General features: G+C 40.6%; 1 protein-coding gene across 3 annotated transcripts in view; it reads right to left on the bottom strand.

Annotated features, from left to right (window-relative positions):
- Positions 1-6,362, bottom strand: part of LOC117343716 (protein white-like) — a 32,551-nt gene extending 26,189 nt beyond the window's left edge. The window contains exons 1-5 of one of the 3 annotated variants that reach the window (XM_033906183.1): positions 6,055-6,362; positions 3,622-3,880; positions 3,032-3,231; positions 1,142-1,190; positions 353-542 (exon numbers count right to left, since the gene is read on the bottom strand). In XM_033906183.1, coding sequence (XP_033762074.1) covers positions 353-542; positions 1,142-1,190; positions 3,032-3,231; positions 3,622-3,788 — 606 coding nt within the window. In that variant the 5' untranslated portion in view covers positions 3,789-3,880; positions 6,055-6,362. Of the gene's footprint in view, positions 1-352; positions 543-1,141; positions 1,191-1,424; positions 1,454-1,513; positions 1,587-3,031; positions 3,232-3,621; positions 3,881-6,054 lie in introns of those variants that run through there. The other 2 variants (XM_033906184.1, XM_033906185.1) reach the window with 2 other exon arrangements.
- Positions 6,363-12,237: the final 5,875 nt, after the last annotated feature.

Below are 12,237 nucleotides of genomic sequence, written 5' to 3'. Positions count from 1 at the left end.
TCCGGACATTGAGAGTCTCTAACGAGAGTTACTTACCCTGAATATCAGATGTTCCCAGACACTGAGAGTCTCTAATGAGAGTTACCTACTCTGAATATCAGATGTTACCTGATAGTGAGAGTCTCTAGCGAAAGTTACTTACCCTGAATATCAGATGTTTCCGGACAGTGAGTCTCTAGCGAGAGCTACTTACCCTGAATATCAGATGTTCCCGGATAGTGAGAGTCTCTAACAAGAGTTACTTACCCTGAATATCAGATGTTCCCGGACAGTGAGAGTCTCTAGCGAGAGTTACCTACCCTGAATATCAGATATTCCCGGACAGTGAGAGTCTCTAGCGAGAGTTACCTACCCTGAATATCAGATGTTCCCGGACAGTGAGAGTTCCTATAAACAGATCATCCTGCTGAAGGTAGGCAGACATATTTCGAATATTTTTGCCAACTTCAACTCCATTGAGTCGAACATCACCTTGTACGACCAAATTCTTTGTCTGGTTTCTGTAGGTCAACACATTCATCAATGTTGACTTCCCAGCACCACTATAAATAGAACGAGCATACTGGGTATGGATAAAGAAATACATGTCCCCTATCGGACCCTACTAAAAAATAGTTACAGTGACCTTGACCCAACATCCCTGAAACTCGCACTTGATCAGCAGGTACTCATACTATAGTTACAATACCAACTTTTACCAACATACCATGAAGTATGGCTGAGAAAAGTACAGAAAACTGAGTGGACAGACTGACAGACGGATGGACAGGGAATGAAAACACAGTTCCCCTGGTTGCACCGGTAGAGGACTAATTAAACAGATTATTTTGACTGAACTGAGCTGGTGATAACATACACATAAAGCTCCACTGGTTACATTGACATATTAGATTTCACAAATTTTTAGTTTGAACACCAAATTACCAAGTTTGCAAATACATTATAATTGTATTATTTTTCATACACCGATGAAACTAAAAACACTTTACACAAATATTATCACCCAAGTGTGAAATTCTCTGGAAACTTCAGCAACAAAAGTTAGCTTACATGTTCTAAATTTTCTAGATTATATCAACACAAGAGTACAAGCTCTGATATAAAACAATTTGAGCTACAGTATACAATTAAATGTACATACCTGGCTCCTAGGATAGCCAGCAATGTTCCTGGTTTTACAATTCCAGATACTGAAAAAGAAGTAATAAAATTTATATCATAACACACAATTTACAGATAGAGACAAGATAAAATGGCAGAACTACTTCTCCTCACTTCACAACACGACTCAGCCACCCCACTTCGGCTCAGACAACATCCCCTGTCCTTAGGGAGGGAGTATACTTTGTAGCTTACCATTAGAGAATGCGTCTTACCCCCGACAACACCTTTTGTCCTGAGGCATGGGGTATACACTAACTTACCATTGCGGAGAATGTGTCTTGGTTCGGCCCCTTTGGGAGGTCCGTGACAACATCCCCTGTCCTGAGGCATGGGGTATACACTAACTTACCATTGCGGAGAATGTGTCTTGGTTCGGCCCCTTTGGCAGGTCCCCGACAACATCCCCTGTCCTGAGGCATGGGGTATACACTAACGTACCATTGCGGAGAATGTGTCTTGGTTCGGCCCCTTTGGCAGGTCCCCGACAACATACCCTGTCCTGAGGCATGGGGTATACACTAACGTACCATTGCGGAGAATGTGTCTTGGTTCGGCCCCTTTGGGAGGTCCGTGACAACATCCTTTGTCCCGAGGCGTGGAGTATACACTAACTTACCATTGCGGAGAATGTGTCTTGGTTCGGCCCCTTTGGCAGGTCCCCGACAACATCCCCTGTCCTGAGGCATGGAGTATACACTAACTTACCATTGCGGAGAATGTGTCTTGGTTCGGCCCCTTTGGGAGGTCCGTTACAACATCCTTTGTCCTGAGGCATGGCGTATACACTAACGTACCATTGCGGAGAATGTGTCTTGGTTCGGCCCCTTTGGGAGGGCCCCCGACAACATCCCCTGTCCCGAGGCGTGGAGTATACACTAACTTACCATTGCGGAGAATGTGTCTTGGTTCGGCCCCTTTGGGAGGGCCCCCGACAACATCCCCTGTCCCGAGGCGTGGAGTATACACTAACTTACCATTGCGGAGAATGTGTCTTGGTTCGGCCCCTTTGGGAGGGCCCCCGACAACATCCCCTGTCCTGAGGCGTGGAGTATACACTAACTTACCATTGCAGAGAATGTGTCTTGGTTCGGCCCCTTTGGGAGGGCCCCCGACAACATCCCCTGTCCTGAGGCGTGGAGTATACACTAACTTACCATTGCGGAGAATGTGTCTTGGTTCGGCCCCTTTGGGAGGGCCCCCGACAACATCCCCTGTCCTGAGGCGTGGAGTATACACTAACTTACCATTGCGGAGAATGTGTCTTGGTTCGGCCCCTTTGGCAGGTCCCCGACAACATCTCCTGTCCTGAGGCGTGGAGTATACACTAACTTACCATTGCGGAGAATGTGTCTTGGTTCGGCCCCTTTGGGAGGTCCGTTACAACATCCTTTGTCCCGAGGCGTGGAGTATACACTAACTTACCATTGCGGAGAATGTGTCTTGGTTCGGCCCCTTTGGGAGGTCCCTGAAAACATCCTTTGTCCTGAAGCATGGCGTATACACTAACGTACCATTGCGGAGAATGTGTCTTGGTTCGGCCCCTTTGGGAGGTCCGTGACAACATCCCCTGTCCTGAGGCGTGGAGTATACACTAACTTACCATTGCGGAGAATGTGTCTTGGTTCGGCCCCTTTGGCAGGTCCGTTACAACATCCTTTGTCCCGAGGCGTGGAGTATACACTAACTTACCATTGCGGAGAATGTGTCTTGGTTCGGCCCCTTTGGCAGGTCCGTTACAACATCCTTTGTCCCGAGGCGTGGAGTATACACTAACTTACCATTGCAGAGAATGTGTCTTGGTTCGGCCCCTTTGGGAGGTCCGTTACAACATCCTTTGTCCCGAGGCGTGGAGTATACACCAACTTACCATTGCGGAGAATGTGTCTTGGTTCGGCCCCTTTGGCAGGTCCCCGACAACATCCCCTGTCCTGAGGCATGGCGTATACGTTGATGTCTTTCCATGATAGGTAGATGGGTTGTGTCACCTCTGCTACGCTGGAACTCTGACGATGGTACCTATTCCCTGTCGGAAGTGGCCCGTTGTATGGCTCATACAGCAAATTTTCCCTGTTACACATGCATAAAAAAATGTGCTTGCATCTTACAGGGACTGTTATGTTAATACTTAGCTAGGCATTACATCATGTTAGCTAAGATGGACTTCAGACAATCTATGATAAAATGGCTCAAGCCAACTAATCCAATAATCCTAGTTTCTTACTAAAAATCTTTTAAATAGCATACAAGTTTAATAACATACCAGTAGACCCTATACATTAATGAATGCGTCCCTTGTTTCTGAAAAATTCTAAAAATCAATTTCTCCGTATGGTATATAATTCAACACAGTTTGGATCGATCTTCATGTAAGAAGAACATAAGAGGGCTTGCTTTTGCAAAATATTCTTTGGCCTTAACCAAAGTGCCAGTTTCTCAAATATTGATAGAAATATTTACCTGACTTCTGTTGAACCACTAGAACTCTGTGCGAATCTTGTGTCTTTGATGCCTTGAGGCGTAGTATGTTCATGGTTGGGATTTGGGAGACCTTTAGGGATGACATTGGCATAGACAGCCTCCGACTCATCTTTCGCGGCCAACAAGGGCGTTTTCTCTTCTGCCATTATAGGCTTCACTCAGTGTTGTGTTGAGATTGTGTTCAATTAATCTAACACCGAGAAGAAGTCTGATCACTTTCAAAATTCTTATTTGATTCCTTAAAAATAAAAATAAAAATAGAAATTATGACTATAATTAAGTTTTCTAGTCCAATTAAAGACTGACCATTATCATAGGCTTCAAAATTCTTATTTTTCACCTGTTTATGAATTTTGGAGTCTGGAATTAGTCATAGTAATTAGATTTAGAGGACTAGTAAAGCAGGGCTGAACATTCACACAGCCCAGTTTGTTCTTAACTGTATTTTTCCTTCCTTAAATCATTTACCGTATTTGCCAATAAGCCCACGCCACAAATAAGCCCCTTTCTTCATTCTTGCAAAATCATCAATTCTAAAATACCGCAGTTAGGCCTAATTCAGTGGATCACATATAAGACCTCCCTTAAGTTTGATACTATACTTTTTCCAAGGTTAGAGGGCTTATTAGAGGATAAATACGGTATATTTCATTGTGTTTAGCCCCAAACTTAATACCTGGTAGATATTGATATGAGAGGGTCTCATATGTACAACTTTTGGGGCTTTGTTGAGGGAAGAAAAATTATAGCAGAACTAGTCTGGGATGAATGCCAGTTAGTGGCTATATACTTGTTACTAGACCCTTGATATAAATGTATATGAAGTATTTTCGACTGCTGACCAGTCAATATTTTTTACTGTTGACTGGCGAGGAACATGCTCACGCACACAGAATGTCAGAATGTTTAGAAGAAATCTCCGATCAAGGTTTGTTGTATCCAATTGAAAACAGACAGGGATTCGGGTACCACATAAAATATCATAAAAAGGGTGTGTAAGAATTCTTTAGCGTACTGCGAGGCCAATTTAAAGGAGAGTCAAATTCGGAGTTTGAATGCCCCGAAGCCAGTATTAACATTTTACTGAAGGATTTCTACGCGTTCAGCCTAATAAAATAGCCTATATGTGAATCTTATGGATTATTCAGGTAACAGTTGTTTTGCCTGTGGCCTCGAGAAACAGTTCATCGGGTTGGTCCCAACACCACGGGGAACAGTTTTGTCTGTTGACTGATAAGGCATGAAACAAATCTATACTGTTTCACGCAATGTCGGGGGCTACATAGCTTTTGTTTCAAGCTATGTCAGGACTAGCTATATAGCTATTGTTTCTCATTATGTCAGGGCTATAGCTATATAACTATTGTTTCCACTATGTCAGGGCTAGCTATATATAACTATTGTTTCTCATTATGTCAGGGCTATATCTATATATTGTTTCCACTATGTCAGGGCTATAGCTATATATTGTTTCCACTATGTCAGGGCTAGCTATATATTGTTTCCACTATGTCAGGGCTATAGCTATATATTGTTTCCACTATGTCAGGACTATAGCTATATATTGTTTCCACTATGTCAGGGCTATAGCTATATATTGTTTCCACTATGTCAGGGCTATAGCTATATATTGTTTCCACTATGTCAGGGCTAGCTATACAGCTATTGTTTCTCATCATGTCAGGGATATAGCTATATATATTGTTTCCACTATGTCAGGGCTAGCTATATAACTATTGTTTCTCATTATGTCAGGACTATAGCTATATATTGTTTCCACTATGTCAGGGCTAACTATATAATTATTGTTTCCGCTATGTCAGGGCTAGCTATATAACTATTGTTTCACGTTATCAGTGCAACCAAGCGAATGCATAAATCTGAATGGAAAAGCGTTTTATACTTATATTATATGGCAAATGCAACAACCAAAAGGGCATGTCAATCTTAAATAAAATAGCCAGACATAGCTACATGTATATTTATAAAGACTTGATGTATGGGTATTTCTGGCATTTTTTTTAAAGATATGACTTGACATGTCCCTGTGCTACAACAGTAGCTAGTGTCAGGGCCAGAGGAAAGTCGGGCTACATTACATAATCTGTGTGTTTACATTCTGTTCTAATTATTAAAACTGTATAATCTACTTTAACGTTAAGTGTTTAATAGGAGTCTTAATCTTACTTCAACGAATCAATCTGACCACGGACAGACTAGAATCTAGTCGTCTTTCAACCTATATATTTTTTTGTCAATAGCCTAAGTAGACTTACTTTTTGCATGTGAATAAGGTCAATATATGGGTCGTTGAGCGGCCCCCGTTATACCAAGCTAATCGTTACTTTACAGCAGAAACAAAACATTCAAGGTCTAGACTACAGTACAGTACATATTACAATCACGTCTTACCAGTTTTCATTCCTGAGACGACTTATCAAATATGTCCACCAAATCTCGATAACACCGATTCGACACCCTCCATCAGCTGTCACTGAACTCGTGCAGTCGTGGTTGTGTATCGTCTGGGTTCAGTTCACAGGTCAAAGGCAGACGCATCACACTCGGGCAATTCCGTCGAATTATCAGAGTTGCTTCCCTTCGTTCTATATCTTGGTTAGCGAAGATGTCCCGAGATTGACCGAAATGTAAATGATTTTTTTCCCAAAATGAGGGACATAGATACGTCCCTGCCAAAATGTATTACTTCATAAATAAAGCCGAAGCTTGGGTTCATTGTTATTTCAACTACTACCAAAAATATTGCCTTGTTGTGTCTTATTGTATTTTCTAGTACTGCTTATAACGTTACATATCATTTCATTGTATTTTTGTATTCCATGTGTCTTGATAAAGGGCGGTTAATTGCCTCGAAAATTTGACATTTTTCATTGTCCACAAATTTTCAAGGCAACGACTAGAAACGACTGAGTGGTATAACTAAACTACTGAGTGGTATCACTTAACAACTGAGTGGTATCACTAAACTACTGAGTGGTATCACTAAACTACTGAGTGGTATCACTAAACTACTGAGTGGTATCACTAAACTACTGAGTGGTATCACTAAACTATGAGTGGTATCACTAAACTACTGAGTGGTATCACTAAACTACTGAGTGGTATCACTAAACTATGAGTGGTATCACTAAACTACTGAGTGGTATCACTAAACTACTGAGTGGTATCACTAAACTACTGAGTGGTATCACTAAACTACTGAGTGGTATCACTAAACTACTGAGTGGTATCATTTAACTACTGAGTGGTATCACTAAACTACTGAGTGGTATCACTAAACTACTGAGTGGTATCACTTAACGACTGAGTGGTATCACTAAACTACTGAGTGGTATCACTAAACTACTGAGTGGTATCACTTAACTACTGAGTGGTATCACTAAACTACTGAGTGGTATCACTAAACTACTGAGTGGTATCACTTAACTACTGAGTGGTATCACTAAACTACTGAGTGGTATTACTAAACTACTGAGTGGTATCACTTAATTACTGAGTGGTATCACTAAACTACTGAGTGGTATCACTTAACTACTGAGTGGTATCACTAAACGTCTGAGTGGTATCACTTAACTACTGAGTGGTATCACTAAACTACTGAGTGGTATCACTAAACTACTGAGTGGTATCACTAAACTACTGAGTGGTATCACTAAACTACTGAGTGGTATCACTTAACTATTGAGTGGTATCACTAAATGACTGAGTGGTATCACTAAATGACTGAGTGGTATCACTAAACTACTGAGTGGTATCACTAAACTACTGAGTGGTATCACTTAACGACTGAGTGGTATCACTAAACTACTGAGTGGTATCAATTAACTACTGAGTGGTATCACTTAACTACTGAGTGGTATCACTAAACTACTGAGTGGTATCAATTAACTACTGAGTGGTATCACTAAACTACTGAGTGGTATCACTAAACTACTGAGTGGTATCACTTAACGACTGAGTGGTATCACTAAACTACTGAGTGGTATCACTTAACGACTGAGTGGTATCACTAAACTACTGAGTGGTATCAATTAACTACTGAGTGGTATCACTAAACTACTGAGTGGTATCACCTAACGACTGAATGGTATCACTTAACTACTGAGTGGTATCACTTAACTACTGAGTGGTATCACTTAACTACTGAGTGGTATCACTTAACTACTGAGTGGTATCACTAAACTACTGAGTGGTATCACTTAACTACTGAGTGGTATCACTTAACGACTGAGTAGTATAACTAAACTACTGAGTGGTATCACTAAACTACTGAGTGGTATCACTAAACTACTGAGTGGTATCACTTAACTACTGAGTGGTATCACTAAACTACTGAGTGGTATCACTTAACGACTGAGTGGTATCACTTAACTACTGAGTGGTATCACTAAACTACTGAGTGGTGTCACTAAACTATTGAGTGGTGTCACTTAACTACAGAGTGGTATCACTTAACTATTGAGTGGTATCACTTAACGACTGAGTGGTATCACTAAACTACTGAGTGGTATCACTTAACTACTGAGTGGTATCACTAAACTACTGAGTGGTATCACTAAACTACTGAGTGGTATAACTAAACTACTGAGTGGTATCACTTAACCACTGAGTGGTATCACTAAACTACTGAGTGGTGTCACTAAACTACTGAGTGGTATCACTTAACGACTGAGTGGTATCACTAAACTACTGAGTGGTATCACTAAACTACTGAGTGGTATCACTAAACTACTGAGTGGTATCACTAAACTACTGAGTGGTATCACTAAACCACTGAGTGGTATCACTAAACTACTGAGTGGTATCACTAAACTACTGAGTGGTATCACTTAACTACTGAGTGGTATAACTAAACTACTGAGTGGTATTACTAAACCACTGAGTGGTATCACTAAACTACTGAGTGGTATCACTAAACTACTGAGTGGTATCACTTAACTACTGAGTGGTATCACTAAACTACTGAGTGGTATCACTAAACTACTGAGTGGTATCACTTAACTACTGAGTGGTATCACTAAACTACTGAGTGGTATCACTAAACTACTGAGTGGTGTCACTAAACTACTGAGTGGTATCACTAAACTACTGAGTGGTATCACTAAACTACTGAGTGGTATCACTTAACTACTGAGTTGTATCACTAAACTACTGAGTGGTATCACTAAACTACTGAGTGGTATCACCTAACGACTGAATGGTATCACTTAACTACTGAGTGGTATCACTTAACTACTGAGTGGTATCACTAAACTACTGAGTGGTATCACTAAACTACTGAGTGGTATCACTAAACTACTGAGTGGTATCACTAAACTACTGAGTGGTATCACTTAACGACTGAGTGGTATCACTTAACTACTGAGTGGTATCACTAAACTACTGAGTGGTGTCACCAAACTACTGAGTGGTGTCACCAAACTACTGAGTGGTATCACTAAACTACTGAGTGGTATCACTAAACTACTGAGTGGTATCACTAAACTACTGAGTGGTATCACTAAACTACTGAGTGGTGTCACCAAACTACTGAGTGGTGTCACCAAACTACTGAGTGGTATTACTAAACTACTGAGTGGTATCACTTAACTACTGAGTGGTATCACTTAACTACTGAGTGGTATCACTAAACTACTGAGTGGTATCACTAAACTACTGAGTGGTATCACTAAACTACTGAGTGGTATCAGGTAACTACTGAGTGGTATCACTAAACTACTGAGTGGTATCACTTAACGACTGAGTGGTATCACTTAACGACTGAGTGGTATCACTTAACTACTGAGTGGTATCACTAAACTACTGAGTGGTGTCACCAAACTACTGAGTGGTGTCACCAAACTACTGAGTGGTATCACTAAACTACTGAGTGGTATCACCAAACTACTGAGTGGTATCACTAAACTACTGAGTGGTATCACTAAGCTACTGAGTGGTATCACTAAACTACTGAGTGGTATCACTAAACTACTGAGTGGTATCACTAAACTACTGAGTGGTATAACTAAACTACTGAGTGGTATCACTTAACAACTGAGTGGTATCACTAAACTACTGAGTGGTATCACTAAACTACTGAGTGGTATCACTAAACTACTGAGTGGTATCACTAAACTACTGAGTGGTATCACTTAACTACAGAGTGGTATCACTTAACGACTGAGTGGTATCACTTAACTACTGAGTGGTATCACCAAACAACTGAGTGGTGTCACTAAACTACTGAGTGGTATCACTAAACTACTGAGTGGTATCACTAAACTACTGAGTGGTGTCACCAAACTACTGAGTGGTGTCACCAAACTACTGAGTGGTGTCACCAAACTACTGAGTGGTATCACTAAACTACTGAGTGGTATCACTAAACTACTGAGTGGTGTCACCAAACTACTGAGTGGTGTCACCAAACTACTGAGTGGTATTACTAAACTACTGAGTGGTATCACTTAACTACTGAGTGGTATCACTTAACTACTGAGTGGTATCACTAAACTACTGAGTGGTATCACTAAACTACTGAGTGGTATAACTAAACTACTGAGTGGTATCACGTAACGACTGAGTGGTATCACTAAACTACTGAGTGGTATCACTAAACTACTGAGTGGTATCACTTAACTACTGAGTGGTATCACTAAACTACTGAGTGGTATCACTAAACTACTGAGTGGTATAACTAAACTACTGAGTGGTATCACTTAACCACTGAGTGGTATCACTAAACTACTGAGTGGTGTCACTAAACTACTGAGTGGTATTACTAAACCACTGAGTGGTATAACTAAACTACTGAGTGGTATCACTAAACTACTGAGTGGTATAACTAAACTACTGAGTGGTATCACTTAACCACTGAGTGGTATCACTAAACTACTGAGTGGTGTCACTAAACTACTGAGTGGTATTACTAAACCACTGAGTGGTATCACTAAACTACTGAGTGGTATCACTTAACGACTGAATGGTATCACTAAACTACTGAGTGGTATCACTAAGCTACTGAGTGGTATCACTAAACTACTGAGTGGTATCACTAAACTACTGAGTGGTATCACTAAACTACTGAGTGGTATCACTAAACTATTGAGTGGTATCACTAAACTACTGAGTGGTATTACTAAACCACTGAGTGGTATCACTAAACTACTGAGTGGTGTCACCAAACTACTGAGTGGTGTCACCAAACTACTGGGTGGTATCACTAAACTACTGAGTGGTATCACCAAACTACTGAGTGGTATCACTAAACTACTGAGTGGTATCACTAAACTACTGAGTGGTATCACTAAACTACTGAGTGGTATCACTTAACGACTGAGTGGTATCACTAAACTACTGAGTGGTATCACTAAACTACTGAGTGGTATCACTAAACTACTGAGTGGTATCACTAAACTACTGAGTGGTATCACTAAACTACTGAGTGGTATCACTTAACTACTGAGTGATATCACTTAACTACTGAGTGGTATCACTTAACTACTGAGTGGTATCACTAAACTACTGAGTGGTATCACTAAGCTACTGAGTGGTATCACTAAACTACTGAGTGGTATCACTAAACTACTGAGTGGTATCACTTAACTACTGAGTTGTATCACTAAGCTACTGAGTGGTATCACTAAACTACTGAGTGGTATCACTAAACTACTGAAGTGGTATCACTAAACTACTGAGTGGTATCACTAAACTACTGAGTGGTATTACTAAACCACTGAGTGGTATCACTAAACTACTGAGTGGTATCACTAAACTACTGAGTGGTATCACTTAACTACTGAGTGGTATCACTAAACTACTGAGTGGTATCACTTAACTACTGAGTGGTATCACTAAACTACTGAGTGGTATCACTAAACTACTGAGTGGTATCACTTAACGACTTAGTGGTATAACTAAACTACTGAGTGGTATCACTAAACTACTGAGTGGTATCACCAAACAACTGAGTGGTATCACTTAACTACTGAGTGGTATCACTAAACTACTGAGTGGTATCACTTAACTACTGAGTGGTATCACTTAACGACTGAATGGTATCATTAAACTACTGAGTGGTATCACTAAACTACTGAGTGGTATCACTAAACTACTGAGTGGTATCACTAAACTACTGAGTGGTATCACTAAACTACTGAGTGGTATCACTAAACTACTGAGTGGTATCACTAAACTACTGAGTGGTATCACTAAACTACTGAGTGGTATCACTTAACTACTGAGTGGTATCACCAAACTACTGAGTGGTATCACTAAACTACTGAGTGGTATCACTAAACTGCTGAGTGGTATCACTAAACTACTGAGTGGTATCACTAAACTACTGAGTGGTGTCACCAAACTACTGAGTGGTATCACTAAACTACTGAGTGGTATCACTTTAACTACTGAGTGGTATCACTAAACTAGTGAGTGGTATCACTTTAACTACTGAGTGGTATCACTTAACTACTGAGTGGTATCACTAAACTACTGAGTGGTATCACCAAACTATTGAGTGGTATCACCAAACAACTGAGTGGTATCACTAAACTACTGAGTGGTATCACTCAACTACTGAGTGGTATCACTAAA

This window comes from Pecten maximus, chromosome 15 (assembly GCF_902652985.1).
Source record: "Pecten maximus chromosome 15, xPecMax1.1, whole genome shotgun sequence".
Lineage (NCBI taxonomy): Eukaryota > Metazoa > Mollusca > Bivalvia > Pectinida > Pectinidae > Pecten > Pecten maximus.
This window is presented reverse-complemented; position numbering and strand designations above follow the sequence as displayed.